The sequence below is a fragment of the Ixodes scapularis genome, unplaced genomic scaffold (genome assembly GCF_016920785.2).
Source record: "Ixodes scapularis isolate PalLabHiFi unplaced genomic scaffold, ASM1692078v2 PGA_scaffold9__187_contigs__length_104089568, whole genome shotgun sequence".
Lineage (NCBI taxonomy): Eukaryota > Metazoa > Arthropoda > Arachnida > Ixodida > Ixodidae > Ixodes > Ixodes scapularis.
The window spans coordinates 49,545,661-49,561,387 of record NW_024609884.1 but is presented as its reverse complement, the minus strand read 5'-3'; the positions used below and the strand labels follow the sequence as shown (position 1 = coordinate 49,561,387).

Here is a 15,727-nt window from a genome sequence, read left to right as displayed (position 1 = left end):
GAGAAGAGGGACAACCAGCCTGCTCAGTTCACCTTTGTAGAAACCCCAGGTGTGTCAGCAAGGGTTCAACGCAGTCTTGGTGAGAAGACAAGCGCCTTGTCGACCTTTTCCGTGTTTGCAAGTCATGATTTTTGGGCGTCTGTCTCTGCTGAGACAAATCACTACGCCGAACAAGAGATGGGCGACGAGGATCGTCCCAAGAAATGCTATGAGGAGCAATGGTTTGACACCACTCCGGATGAGATAAAGGTATACTTTGCCTTGTGCATCATTATGACGCAAGTGAAAAAACACACAGTCAAAATGAACTGGTCCAAAGGTCCATAGTGGAGACCCCAATTTTCGGCAAAACGATGTCCTATGCGAGGTTTCTGCTAATCTCTCGATTTCTATCATACTGTGAAGAACTACTGAAGAAGAGGAAACGACCAGAAGTCCTGGTATAGAGCACGAGACTACGCCTGAAAGCCAAGGAAACGTTTTTCTTTATTTTGACGCAAATTGCTTGATTTAAAGAAAGCTTTCTGTACGATCTTTAAAGAAAAAAAATGAGTAGGCAAGGGGTTAAGAGGTTCCAAGGCACCAGGTTCTTAGAGGTTGCAACTATGTGAACGGGCCTTTACGCGGGAGCGGTGGCCGAAACTGATATCAGAGCTGTCTTACGATTAAATAATAATAATAGTAATAATCTTTAATTTTCCTTTTTTCAGTACAAAACGAAAAAAGGTGGAAAAGAGGGCAAAAAGCTGCTATTGCAGCTTGACGAGGCCCTAGTTCCCATACACACCTTGGCAGAAAAACAGCGGAAAATAAAAATACACTAGACCCAAAAAATTGAATATAGACCAGCACACCACTCCAATCATCATACTTGTTTATGTAGAAAGATAACTAAAAGACATATGCCACTCAGATAGAAACAATTTCAGAACACATGCGTGACACTACATGGTATCATATAGAAAATGGGATTGTAGTAGTATTTTCGTTAACATTCGATTTGACTTTCCAGATATACACACATCATTTGCTTCAAGTTCATTTAGTAAAGATGGCAACACATACTTTAATCATGTAAAACCATAATTAGTGCGGGGTGTTGAAACATTCCAGGTCTCGCCATGGTGGGTAACGTATTTATCATCTAACTTAGTTAAACATGACGGTGCAGAAATAAAAAAAAGTATTGTTATGTTTTAAGGCTACATTATAAGTCACCAACTATGCTTGAAAAAGAGTTCCTTAGAAGGGTGCAAAAAAAGAAACGTTTGAAACAATTCATAGCCCTCTTTTGGGTTAGTAGTAGTCTTGTTAAGTTATGTTTTGTTGTTTGGCCCCTAACTAAATAACAATATACATAGTGAGTATAAACCGAAGAGTAATATAAAAGTAATTTTACTTTTGTTGGAAAGACATAGCGGTTTCTACAAAGGAGACCAATAGATTTACTGGCTTTTATGGACATGTTCAACAACGCTCATTCAATAATGATTCAGTGAAAAGTACACCCAGTGTTTTTACCGGCTTTACCACCTCTATACTCCGCGACAACTTTTCTTGGCAATGCAGTGGAAGGTACAGGCCTGCGTCCCCTCTCCCATTTTGAGTGTACGCAGGCTCTCCTCCTCCCCCATTTCCGGGCAGAGGAGGAGAGCCCACGCTAACTCAAAATGAGAGGGAACGCGGGCCTGTACCTTCCACTGCATTGCCAAGAAAAGTTGTCGCGGAATATAGTGTTGATGAGCCTAAGGTTATTTGAAACGAATAAGATATTTGTCTACTTCGAGGTCGAAATAGCACACATTTAGTCTTTTCAGGATTTATTTTTAGTTCATTTACTTTGGTCCACAAGTCAATGTTTAAAAGAACTCCTATTGCTTTCCTTTCTATATCATCTGCTGAGCCGCCTTTAATAAAAATAGTCATATCATCGGCATGAGACACAAGGTTTGCATGTGGTACGCAATTTTCAGTGCCATTTATGAAGATTATAAACAAGAGTGGTCCAAGCACACTACCCTGAGGTACACCAGTTCTAATTTTTTTGAATGGTTGAAAAATAGTTATTATTATTAATGAACTGCGTATGGTACTGTAGGTATGACTTAAATAGGTCGACAGTAGTTCCACGTATACCGTAATTTTCTAGCTTCATGAACAAAATTTTGTGATTAATTAAATCGAACGCTTTGGAGAAGTCAATATATATGCCCATGATGAGTTCTTTATTCTCAAAACATTCTATAATTTGTTGCTTTTGTACTAACAGTGCTGATTCAGTTGAGCAATATTTTCGGAAACCGTGCTGACTATTAGAAATCATTGAAAATTTTTCTAGGTAAACATAAAGTCTTTTATGAATGATTTTCTCAAGACCTTTAGAAAAAAATGGATAAAAGAGAAATAGGTCTGTAGTTTTTAAACGTATTCTTGTCTCCACCTTTAAACAAAGCGACAACCTTAGCACACTTCCTTGCTTCAGGAAAAACACCAGAAGAAAATGATAGATTAAATATATACGTTAACACCGGTACCACTATGTTGAGAGTATGCTTAATCACTTTGATGTTAAAATCGTCTACATCTTGACTCCTGGAGTTCTCCAAGTTTCTAAAAACTGCAAACACTTCATCCTCATCAAAAGGGCTCATAAAAAAAGAGTTTTCAAAATTATGCTTCATATAGCTGCTAGTGTCAAGCCCATCTGGAGGTAAAGCTATATCACTTCATTGGCTAACAAAAGAGTTAGGTGCATTTGCCAAAGCACAGCCGGACAAATGGTCGTCTCCGCAGTTTATATTATCTAATATTTGACGCTCGTGGTGAGGACGCAAGACCTTGTTTACCCATTCCCAGAGTATGCGCAAATTTTTATTATCATCTCTTGTAAAGAGAGTTGTGTAGTATGCGGACTTCGCGCGTCTTAACAAGCCAGTTAGTTGGTTACGATACCTTTTGAAGGCTCTTAGGTCTTCGAAGTCTCTTGTATTTAAAAAGCGCTGGTACATGCTGGTTTTGTTATGCACTTTTTGCAATAACTCTTTCGTCATCCATGGCTTGTGCAATTTTGTAGGCAGTTTTACGATTCTATAAGGAAAACTCTCATTGTACAGCTTTTTAAATGTTTGTAAAAAGGATTCATATGCGCGATTGGCATCTAATTCCAAGTAAACTGTTTCCCAATTTATGGCGAGTGAAGCATTTCTAAACACCCCCATTGTAACATCAGTAACATTTCGCACTTCAAAAGTTTTTTGTAACGGGCCTTTTCTACTGCACGAGGTTTGTTAATCAACAGAAATATTGGTGGATGGTTGCTGATATCAACGCTAATAACATTGGCTATTATAGAGGATACATCACAATTAGTGACAAAGAAATCAATTAAAGTTGATCTGGAGCCAGTGACTCTCGTTGCTTGCGTTTCAAATAGTCAAAGCCATTTATATCAATCGCCTGCATGAAGGCCTGTTGCGCTGTTGTGTTTGCATGGATGTTAATATTGTAATCACCACCGAGAAAAAGGACATAACGGTTCACTGTTGTAAAGTTGCAAAAGATATCAAAGAAATCAATAAAGTTGGATACATTTCTAGATACACAATACACAACGGCAAAAAAAAAAAAAAACATTCTTTGTAACGTACACACAATAGCTCATAATCTTCAGTAACTTGGGTAAATTCAGATATCAGTTCACACTTTAAAGCATTTTGTATAGGCAAATCCGTGATGCCGCAGAGAATAAGGCGGCGGCTCTTGAGATTGTCTGATTGCCACCACTCCTCTCCACTCCCCGATACAATTATCAATAGAATTATCACATGACCTCCTCCTTTCTTTGTTTATCACCCACGCTTTAAACTTTTACTTGTTTGTTTTGTTGTTTTTGCCACTCTGTTTAGTCACATACGCATTTACCATGCTGACTACCAATATCTGGTGATCTTGCAGTTTCTCTGATAAAGGCCACCTTCTTTAAACAACATAGAACATAGAACATAGCTTTATTGATAGAACAATCATTTTTCAAAATACAATAGCGAAACAGAAAACAAAATCAAAAGGGATTTTTTTTTTTTTTTATTGCCGAGTCACGCATTGCATTGGTGATTGTTGCCGAGCTGGGAGTGTAACTCCAGAAAACAACTGCTGTACAAGCTGCCAGAGTGAGCCGGTAGATGATGCATGCAGTCTCTCCGGCCACTGCTCCCCACTTATATTTAACAGTTGAGTACACTGTACATCACATCATCGTTATTGGGTACCATTATCAGAAATATAGGCCTGTTGCATTGCCCAGGAGGCACTGTGGAAAAACTGTAAAAACCGACTGGCAGTGCCTCCTTAGATTTTTTTTTCAGTATTGGGTAGTACAAACTTGCGCATTTGAATTTGTCCTGCGTGAAAACGTTGGCCGGCTGTATGAATCCCCCCCCCCCCTGCGATTGTTCTACGGCACAGAATCGAGCCGACTTCAAACGTGGAAAGCTTTCGTTTCTCAACACTTCGTAAAGGGAAGAAACTCGGCAATGCAAGCTATGTCTGCGCCTTACAAAAAGCCGCCAATTTGGTGTCGGCGCGCTGTTACTCGCAAAAAAAGCGAGCTTCTTGTGACGTCGGGCTTGAAGTAAGCATTACGCCTTGTAAGCAAAATCTCCCAAACTGCAGTCCCGCCTTACAGTCAACGCGATCAGCTGATGACCAACCTCGAAAATGCATGAAAGCAGACGCAAGTGATTGAGCGGCGACCAACCGTCTTTCGGCCGAGCTCATCGTTCCTACTACACGCTGCTTCTCCAGAGCTCTCGCAGCTTTTCTCACACATTTGCACCGTAGGCTTCACGCAACATAAGATCAGCAGTAGGAGCTCCAGCCTCAGCACATGCTTGTTGCCGTCTGTAGTGCATAGGTGTGTGCGCACTCTCATCTTTTTAAAGGAAAGCTCTCGCTTGAGACGGCGCTTTATTGCTGATCTCACATTGCAAAAGACGTAGTTCAATTGGATCTCTCCACTGGTCGGACAGTATAACGTGTTCCTGTTCGTACTATTTGCATGACTCAAGCTTCGATGCATGCCACGGCCACTCGATCGAGTGGCTTTGCCGTAGCAGAACAACTTGGAGGGCGAGAGAAACAAGTCTCGCTGATTCGGTGTGCTGGGCGGCTAGTATATTCAGCATTTCCTCCACTCAACTTTGTACAGTTTCGATAAGAATCTGTACAAGTTTACTCCGGTGTTCTTCCTGACAGTTGATGACACAACAATACTGTTGATGGCAACGCTTCGCACGCATAGAGGTCGTGCTGCTTGCTCGCAGGTTTCTATGTGCTTGGACGAAGCTTGCGGCAAGCTTGGTTTCCCGGGGTAATGTTGTGCAGTGGCCACTACAGGTGACACATTTTGAGTTGTGACCACGCGAATGCACAGATAACTGCTGCGTGCAGAGGTAAACAACCGCCCGAACAGGTTTGTTATTGTGCGGGGCCGCGGGATTGTACTGCTTGGACACTCTATCGCACCCCACCGAAGGGCGCCACGATACGCTCATAGCTTCAGCGCAGGAGGCCCATCGGAACGGTCTACTAAAACTCTATTGTCAAACGGTAGATACTAATGTGACATATCTACTGAAAAAATGGTATGTTGAAAAGATATTTTGTAATTGTCCCAGACGTGAATGAGACTGGAAATGCTCTTTGCAGGTGTGGACCTAACTACAAGTTTTCAAAATCTACTTCTTCCTTTTTTTTTTCTTCTGCAAAAAAAAAAAAAAAAAGGAAAGGTTATATTTCACATACCCTCTTTTGTAAAAAAGATCCTTTTTTCATGTTTTAATACACTGTATGTGAAACACAGAAGAAATGAAGGGGGAAGAAAAAAGTGATGCCTAAAACATGCCAAGTGAGAATGTGTTGGCAAATGGAAAAGCTTGAATATGTCAACTGCTTCCTCCCTTACAGATTGAACACTCTTTCCACTACTTAGAAATTCAAACAATAGAAAGCAAGAAACCAAATCAGGTAGGAATGGTTGGCTTTGTCTTCATGTCTAATGCAACTTTACTGTTGAGTTTTCTTCTTGTCAATAATGGCATAATCCATCTCTTATCTTGTAGCTATGCCTGTCGATAGAGAACAAAGTGTACACTTTCTATTCCATCGACCCCGAGTCAAACGATGTTGACCACATGATCATCCAGCTAGGGACAGCTGTGAAGAGCATATTTCCTCAAGTGCCTTTAGAGTGAGTCTGGCTTTCCTCATTGACATTGTTTGTAGTTGACTTCTGCTTCTGTGCATTGTTTACCTCTTGGAGTGGGGACCAGCATCATTTTGCCTTTGTTTGGGTGAGTGATAGAGTTGATTACGGGTGCAGGTTGATAATCAGGAGAGTGGAGGCGGTTCCCGCAGCGAGACTTCAGCCGATGTTAGACTTCAATCAATCAGCCGAAGCCTCGGACCCCGGGCCGTGTGGAAACTTCTCGGCCCAGTACATCTGCATGTGTGACTTCCACAATCTGCCTTTCCGGGAGGATGTGGCATGGGTGAGCCTTGTCTGAGAAGACTAATTATAGTTTTTAATTTTGCTTTATGCACAGTAGACACTCATGATCACCTATTTGGTGGTTCAATTTAAATCACTTTTTGGTCCCTTTACCTCATAACAGTTAAAAAAAAAAATTCTGTAGCAAATTGTTGGGCAATTGTGTTACACGTGAAATGTTTTGGCCCTTGCTCTGGAACGTTACCGAGCCCGGCACCTACGCTCGGGATGCTCTTCATTACATAACTTAACACGCGGCATATCAACTTGATAGCAGTTCCTGGAATGAAGATACTGGCGCTAGTCGGGTTCTGAAGCCTGGCAGTTTTCCAAAGCCCCCCATACTCGCCGGAATCAGCCAGTCAGTGTTGATCACATGACCTTTGCACCAGCCATCCAGCATTGAGCTTCGTGGTCAAGTTTTTGGGCTTCACTAAACCTGGCGACCCACCCTGACGAACCAAAGAATGTTTCACATTAAGATGCAGCATTGAACTCTGATGAAGCTCATGAACTTGTAACACCTGTGAGGTTGCATTTGGAGCATTGTTTGTGGATGCCTTCGTAACCAATCACTGATGATCCTTGACTCGTGGTACTCAAACAAGATGTCAGTTTTATTATGCCCCTGTCCTTGGATGTGTTTACATCAGTGTAAGAAAGTGTTTAAAGAACATTGTACTTAAAATACTACTTCACACAGGTTTAGAAAACTTGTACTCTACTTGAAGTTCATTCTCTGAGTATGTGCTTGTGCTTAAGGTATTTTTTCTGGTACTTTTTGAGGAAAGTACAACTCCCGGCTTCAAAGTACATCCCTCAAGTTTGGTCTTGTCAAACTTTTATCACAAAATTATGCTTTGTCAACTTTTTACTCTCGCCAGAAATGCGTGCAGACGACCCATCGCTCTGCTTGTGCTGGGGGCAGTGTTCCCACAGAATTTCAAACTCTAGCTACTTGCTCGGTCAGTGCAAGCGAGGAGGTTAAAACTATTAGGAGAGGACACTCCTCTACGAGGAAATCGTTTGCAGAAGCTATGGGGCTGAGGTCACACTCTCTCCCAGTACGTTTAACCTCCTTGAGTGCAAGCCAGTGCAAGTGGCAGAGAATTGAGAACTCGGAGGGACTTATGAATATGGCACCATTTCCGTAATTACCTATTCTCTGGCCACTTGACTTCATCCAATATTTTCTGCCATTTCAGACAATAACTAATGCACCTCCGATTACCTCTGGGGCAACGCATACCAGTTTAAAAAAGCAAAACCACTATAGGGGAATGGAAGCGCATCCTGAAAGATTGTGTTAAAAAGTACTTGTACTTATTCACTTTGAAAGTACATTGTATTTATAATACTTTACTTCAAGTACATTGAGCCTGGCATACTTACTACTACTTTTCTTCAAGTACATAAATTCTAATTTACTTTGTACTTTATTTCCAGTAGGTTTTAGATGTACTTTATCCAACATTGGTTTGCTTGGTCCTGTTTTCAGCCAGTTATCGACTGATTGCAATCCATTGTTTGATGCATGTGCATTCATGTTTTTATTTTAGGATGTGGATACCATTTACCTGTCCCATGACACCAAAGAGCTGTCACTCTTGGACTTCGATCACTTAGAAGGACGGTAGGTTGGCAGTTTGTTGGTTTCTATCATGGAATAGGGCTCATTTGTTTCATTGCTTGGTTTCTATTCACCCATTGACGTTTCTTGTCTGATTTTTAGTTCTACCTATCTAAATGTGTACCAGAAGTATACGTCATTTCTGCATTGGTGCAAGGAGCTGTGGTTAAATTGTCTGTAATGGATCTTTGTTCCCACCTTGATTGATCCCCTTCCCATAGGTTTTCCGATTCAATGCATATTTTGTTGACTATATCATATTGCTTTAGACTTTACAAAAATTGGGAACAAGTAGAATGCTGCTGATCCAGACTCCTAATATTTGGGCTAAATTTTATCTTTACATTGCACGGTACTGTTCAATTCATCGTGGCTCTCCTGAAAACTTTGCTCAGTCTTTTCAACAGAGACAGCAGTCTGTAGGAGTGGGCTTTTGGTGTTGCTGTTATATTCTAATATAATCAATAAAAAAAATGAATACAGGTTTAATGTTTATTTTGCATATTGGCAGTTTAGAGAATGCTGGTGCCTTTATTATTGCTTACATTTCGGGTATCACTAGAGCATGTGTGTCTGGATCAGTCGTCAATAGTTTGTAATGCTGTATTTTTTGTGTATGTATTTCAGAGATTTGGTGCCAATCATATCAGCACTTTGTTACAATGCATGGTTCACAAAGTTTAAGGCAAGCAATGTGAAACTCGTAAGTAGTGCATACTCTTTGCAGTTGTAGCTGCAGCACTTTTATAGTACTCCTCATCAAAAACTTGCATGGGCAATAACAGTCCACATTGACATAACTAATCACACCTAAGGATTGCGCTGTTTTACATGATTGTGCAATTGAGTAGCCTGTGTTTCATGGAAAGTACATCAGATATGGATGCTTGCACAGCTGCGGACCTGTAGAAACTAAATCCATTTGCATTTAAAAAATGTTAATGGATTTTCTGATGTCATTCCAGGCATCAGAAGCACTTGAACAAGTACTCCAGATGATGAAGCGCTCTGTGTCACTGGAGGAATTGTACCTGGACAACACTGGTATCAAATGGTATGTTTGTGAGGTGCATGCAGAGGTATGTGCATGACATCATTCATTCATTTCTGTTTCAGGGAGTTTGCTCATAAGCTCGCCATGACACTGATTGCCAATCCCAATTCGCCATTGAACTCCCTAGACCTGTCCAACAACTTGATTGAAGACAAGGGTAAGCCAGGATGCTTTAAAAAGTTGCTGCATTTGTTTTCATGAGGCTGCTCCCATATTTAATGGGCATAGCAAAGAGTATGTGCAGGCACCTGTCGGGAATTGATTAAAGCTGATGGAAAAGTAGGAGTGCAAGGAAAGATCAAGTAGCACGACTCTTGATTGGGCTAGATGGTTCATGCTGATAAATATTAAATAGTGCAAGCAAGACAATAATAATAAAGAAAACACACACATAGCACCAGTCCTTGCTGTATGTGTGTTTTTTTTCTCTCTCTCCTTTTCTTCTTCGAGCTATTTAATGACCAAAGATGAAGAAATATACAAATGGCCAAGAGGTCTCCAAAAGGTCTCAAATGACCTAAAGTAGGTACAGCTCAAGTTCTTTCACTGGCTGGGGAAGTACCCAGGTCTTGCACTTGAGTTTGCTAGGCAAGAAAATTTGAGAGGCATGTTGTCTGCACAGGCACAGTGTGTGTGCTTAGCATCAACCTTAACTTCTGCCATTTGCTCGTAGAGGCTAAAATTCCTATGACTTCTGACCCCTTGTAAAAACCTTTACCGATTTAATTTATTATGGCATCTAAGTTTGGGTCATCTTTTACAAAGGTGGCCTGGACCTTGCGTAGTGCAAGACTTTTGAAAGTTACTGGATGTTTTAGTGTAGTTAGCCTCTCTGCATTGATTAAGTGGGCGGGGAGTACCAACATATTGAACTTTGCTGCTTACTGCTTTTTTTTTTTTTTCTTGTTAATGTTAGTCTGATTTTGTACTATCTTTTAATGATCTTAGTCACTTTTTGCAAACATGTTTCACTGACGAGAGCCAGTGTTTCCAGCAGAATCAACTGGTATACCCTTGTCATTTGTGGCTCTACAGTTTTTTGCTTTTTTGTGTACAGGGCTCAGTAGTCTCTGTGGGATCATTGCCAAAATTACTCAAGGTCTGAAGTTCCAAATAATTTCTGTGTATGCATGTGCACACAGTCTTTTTGACGAGCATGTTGCCTGCAGTAGTGGTAGTAGCACGTGTACTGTGATTGTTGGCATACTCTTGACACACTATATGCACCCTCTCTTCCATTTCTGGTATTAGTCTTTTTCACACATTTGTTAAAGCGAGGTAACTTGCAGTTGTTTACACAAGTTGCACAGTTTGTGCATGTAGCATCACTAACACTTGGCTTAGTTTCCCCAACCGGAAAACTCAAAGGCACGGTAGAACCTTGTTGATTACTCTGCTGCCTAAAAAAAATTGTTGGATAGCGTCAATTGCAGGCTTCTGAATGCTGCACTTGAAGAAAAAAACAGGTTATGAGGTTTACTGACACAAACTTTTGCTACTTTTGAACATATGTGAAAAAGGAATAGTAACTTTTGCTTGGCTCATGCTTTTGCTGTGAAGCAAAATTTTTCAGCATGTGTTGTCCTCTTGTATTGTTACTGTGGGCATGTCTTTATATTCAAAATTTCACTCTTTTTAATATAAGGATATTGGCACCTTTACTGAAAGTGAGACTGACACTATGTTTGCATCTCCTTTTTACATTTTCATGTTTTGGAGGGCTTGAGTATCGAGAAATTACATTTTTAGAGCACAGCTTTTAGGCGCCCGTTTTCGGGTCGAGCGGTGTTGGCGGCGGCTTAACCACGCGTTGCATTATGGGACGTTTCCCCGCTAAAGTTAGCGGAGAAATTTTCCAGCTAATTTAGCGGAAAAAAATCTCCGCTAAAGTTGGTGGGGAAACTTAACCCGCCAAATTTAGCAGAAAAATTTCACGGCTAAATTTAGCAGAAAATATTCCCCGCTAAATTTAGCAGAAAAAATTCCCCAAATTTCTCGGCTAAATTTAGCAGAAAAAAATTCCCCACTAAATTTAGCGGGAAATTTAGCAATATTAAATATTAATATTAAAAGTAGAAAAAAAGATGAAACCCATTTTTTGCAGCTCCTAAAAGCTTCAAATACGTTGACTGAAAAGAAAAAAAAAGTTGCACAGAGATTCGGAAGCATTCTGTGCATTCACTGCGTAATTCTCAACATGGAGTCATATCGCATATCGTGGGACTCGCGGGCTGGACAGCGATAGCGGCGGCTTCGGACAACGGGAGTGGGACCTCTACTTCAAAACTGTCGTTCGCGGTATCGGCGAATTTGTCTTCCTTCAAAAGAGAACACCCAACCACCAAGCCGATTCACACGAAGACGTCTCAGTGTCGTCGCCCTTTCTCGTGACTGAAGACATCGCTCAGGCAGTTGTCCCCTATTGGGTCTCGTATAAAACGATTTGTGAAAACGACTATTTGAAACTGTAAAGTAACAAAGGCGAACAGTCGTTTTTTTTTTTTTTTTTTCAATTATTAATGAAAAAACAACAAATGTTGTGGACGAAACATTGTTGAACTATATGGTATGGGACTCCCTTTTTGACTCCTGCAAACTCAATGTAGTCCCTTTCCACAAAATGCAAGGAGCATATAAATCGGGTCGCGTCCAATTTCCGAGGTGCCCGCAACTGTTCTGCCGGAATTGCAGCCAGCCATTGATCCCGATCCCGTTGATCTTTCGGAAACTTGTGCAGACTCTGCCGCACAATGCCACTTTTGGATGTAGAACCTGTGAGAAAATTGATTTTGCAATAGCTCGATTTTCAAAACGTTTACTCATTCAAATGTATGTAACAAATGTTATATTGCATATATGATATTGAGTTTCTATTCATTGGAAAGAGCTAGATTTGAGCTTTCTGGTAATGTCAGAGTCATTAAAATTTCTAAAAAAGTTCACACTTAAGAACTTGCCAAACTTTGTTGAAAATCATCAAAGAAAAACTTTATTATTATTATTTTAAATTATAAGAGCTTTTTCAATTCCTTAAGCCTAATGAAATCTACTTTGAGAGTGTGACAAAAGAGTTCTTGTGCTTCATCTTGAAAAATTAGAAAATTGCGAGCAGTCAAACATGCAATCCCTAACCGATTGGAGAAGCATCAGTTTTCGCCTTGACCACTTGGGTGGTCAACAACTTGGAAAAAAAAATCCTTCAAGCTTGCCGTTTTGCGCTGTCCTTCATTTCAACAATGCTCCCAGAACACACACCTTTTTGGTCAAAATTAAAAATTCTGCAGTTTGATTCTTTAGCCCCATGTTCCAGGGAATAAAAACCAGCCCTTGGATGGCCAAAAAAACATGTTTCTTGTTTAAGGCTTATAAAAATGTTAGGTGCTCGAGAAAGTCGGCCATCTGCGGTTGTTCACATTTCGCCCATTGAAAAGCATGGAAAAAGAACAGGTATGCACCCGATCTTGGTACACCATCGCCTCCTTCCACACCTGCTATGGTCACCGAATGTCAATAGACACGCACGCGAATGCAGTGTCGGAGGTCAGCTACAGCCTCGGCATCTTCCGAATGCACTCTGCTACCATTGCGGAACGCTAGCTTGGGCTCCAAGCTAGGCTGCCAAACAGACTGCACTGCTCACGGTCACCCCTCGCTTCACTCGGGAAATCTTTAATATAACCTCAGGCCCGAGCAGGTACCAAGCCCCGTTGGAGTCGCCAAGGGTTCGCCAGGTGATTGCTTTCTGCTCCGAGCATTGACTTTCATAATGGCACGTCTGACTTTTGCTAGCGTTGCGGCAGTCACGTTAGCAGATGTCTTTTGAAAGATTGCGTCTCTCGTTGCTGGCTTCAGACGCTGCGTTCGTGCATTCCTCTATTGGCGGCGTGCGCGAACTGCAGGCAGTGCTTCTCTAGCTATCATCATCATCGTTTGTGACATCACGGGGACGACAGGCTGGGACAGACCGCGCAGATCTTGGATCCCTTGGCTTGTCAGCTCGCTTCATGTGCTGTTTGGTTAATGCGTGGCAAAGCCTTTTTCACGCGTTGTCTTTATTTGGTGAAGAGATATTTATAGTAGGACATTTTACCAAAGCTTGAAACCGTGGCATGCGTAGTCGTGCTAACAAACACTTTTGGTGCTGAGGTGTTTGAAGCGCTGGGATGGTGGTGTGCTGTTCTCTACCCCAGTACAAAAAGCTGGATGATGAAAATGGAATATCCAGTGCTTTACCTCTTTACAACATCAACCTTGGCGAATAGGGTGTATTTTTTATTATGATTCGGACAAAATCAAACTGAGAAAGGAATGTCTCATCAAATTGAAGATAGTAAAGTGAAATATTCGAGAACTTCTTGCGTGTGTAGTAAACACTTCAATAAAAGCGACTCGGTGTATCCCTGTTGGTTCCAGTGTATTCTGCGAGTGCTGGTCTCTTATTAGTTCTATGTTGATTCCTTTTTGAATTTTGTATATTTGTAAACAAACATTTCCTCAAAATAACTGGCAGGAGAAGTGGAGGCTGGCTTCTGAAGTTGTTTCAAATAAATCCCTGCTTATTTATTTATTTATTTACTTATTTATTTCTCAGGGCCCAAAGGCATTATTGAGGGGGAGAGCAGGTACAAAAAGATGGGAGGAAGCACTGCAACAAATTTGCGTGAACCGTTGAAAAATATGGTTAGTGATGGCATTTCAAAATAAATTAGGGTCAGTGATGGTATCAATTAAACCAGGGAGGTGGTTCTATTCTTGTGTTGTGCGAGGAAGAAATGATGAGTGAGATGCAGTTGTTAGTGAGCTTGGGACGCCTACTTTATGTTGATGATCAACACAGGACAAAATGTAGAAGGGGAGAGCTATAATAAGCGTGTGAGATGAGATTATGAAAATTAATTTTGTGAAATAAACATGAAATATTACAGCACAGAGAAAGATATGGTAAAGATAAACCCATTTTCATCAATCTGACACTAGCAGTGCGATGATAGTTCGATAGGATGAAACGAGCTGAGCGATTTTGGATAGCCTCTAGCGCCATGACGAGGGTATTGTGACTCGGATCCCAGATAGAAGCTGCATATTCCAGCTTTGTTTGGATTAAATTTTTAATATAAAATCAATTTAAGTGAAATAGGTGCCAATGGGAAGTTACATTTTATGTAGCCCAACATGCAGTTAGCACGAGAAGTGATATGCTGAACATGGGGTTTCCATGAGTGGTTAGAAGTGAACACCGAGATATTTGTAAGATGATACTTGTTCCAAAGAGTTGTCATCAAAGTAATAACACGGGCCGTTGTTAGGTTTATGGGACTCTCTCATCTGTTTACATTTATTAGTGTTTAGTTTCATTGGCCACGACTTGCACCAACGAGAGACAGAGTTAATGTCGGATTGAAGTGAAAACAAATCAGAAATATCTTGAATTTCACTCTAAATTGCACAATCATCGGCAGAGGGACAGATAGACAAAGACACATGGATAGGCAAATCGTTAATATAAATTAAGAATAATAAGGGGTCTAAGTCTGACCCTTGAGGATAGCCAGAATTAACGGACACAAGTGGAGACACGCTATTAGTGACTGAAACAAATTGCGAAGGGTTAGGGTCGATGTTGAGTTTACCCAGCTTTAGTAGAAAAAGCTTGTGACACACCTTATCCAATGCTTTGGCAAAGTCTCAGAAAATGCAGTCTACCTGGGAGCCACGGTCAACGATAGAATGAATGTCATGGGTGAATGTTAGAAGCTGAGTTTCACATGACAATGATTTACGAAATCCGTGTTGTGCTGTGGTGAAGAAATTATTCGTCTCTAAGAATCTCACGAGGTGGGAAAGGATGTTGTGCTCGAGGCGTTTACATGGGATGCTGGTTATTGAGATAGGACGGTGGTTGTTGGGAGAATGTTTATTCCCACCTTTTGGAATATGAACCACCTTCCCTGCTCTCCAGTCAGAGGGTCAAGCACTTTCTCGCAGTGACTGTTCAGAATATTTAGTAACATTAGTTAGGAGTACATTTTAGTATTTTTAAGAAACAGGGAGTTAATTCCATCCACACCTGATGAAGAAGACAACTTCAGCCCATCAGTAATCTTAGTTATACCAACAGGATCGACAGAAATATAATTAATTGGTAGGTAACGGGCACATTCCATTAAAGGACTATCAAGATTGCTAACATTTGAAGACTCTTCAATGAACATATTATTTAACGTATTGACACATTCTTTGCTGGGCACGTGATCACCATTTGAAGACTAAAAGGAGCTGTGCAACGATTTTAACATTGAAAGAATTTGCATCTTCTACTTTTGACATTGTTTATCTTGTCACGAAGTACAGAAAACACATCTCCTTCCTTCAGAATGTTGCGATTCCGCCGCGTAATCGCGAGGCAAAAATTAAAACATTTTCCGACCTGCAGCCGCAAGTGGCGGCCATGAGAGCCACGCAGCGAGACATCAAAGGGGACGTGTAGAAATATAGC

At 40.9% G+C, this 15,727-nt stretch overlaps 1 protein-coding gene across 2 annotated transcripts in view; it reads left to right on the top strand.

Moving 5' to 3' along the window:
* Positions 1-15,727, top strand: part of LOC115311423 (F-actin-uncapping protein LRRC16A) — a 45,734-nt gene that overhangs the window by 6,169 nt on the left and 23,838 nt on the right. The window contains exons 4-11 of one of the 2 annotated variants that reach the window (XM_029970088.3): positions 5,965-6,024; positions 6,120-6,247; positions 6,380-6,548; positions 8,107-8,180; positions 8,805-8,880; positions 9,143-9,231; positions 9,294-9,388; positions 10,289-10,330. In XM_029970088.3, the coding sequence (XP_029825948.1) occupies positions 5,965-6,024; positions 6,120-6,247; positions 6,380-6,548; positions 8,107-8,180; positions 8,805-8,880; positions 9,143-9,231; positions 9,294-9,388; positions 10,289-10,330 (733 nt within the window). The remainder of the gene's footprint in view (positions 1-5,964; positions 6,025-6,119; positions 6,248-6,379; positions 6,549-8,106; positions 8,181-8,804; positions 8,881-9,142; positions 9,232-9,293; positions 9,389-10,288; positions 10,331-15,727) is intronic. The other variant, XM_029970089.4, reaches the window with a different exon arrangement.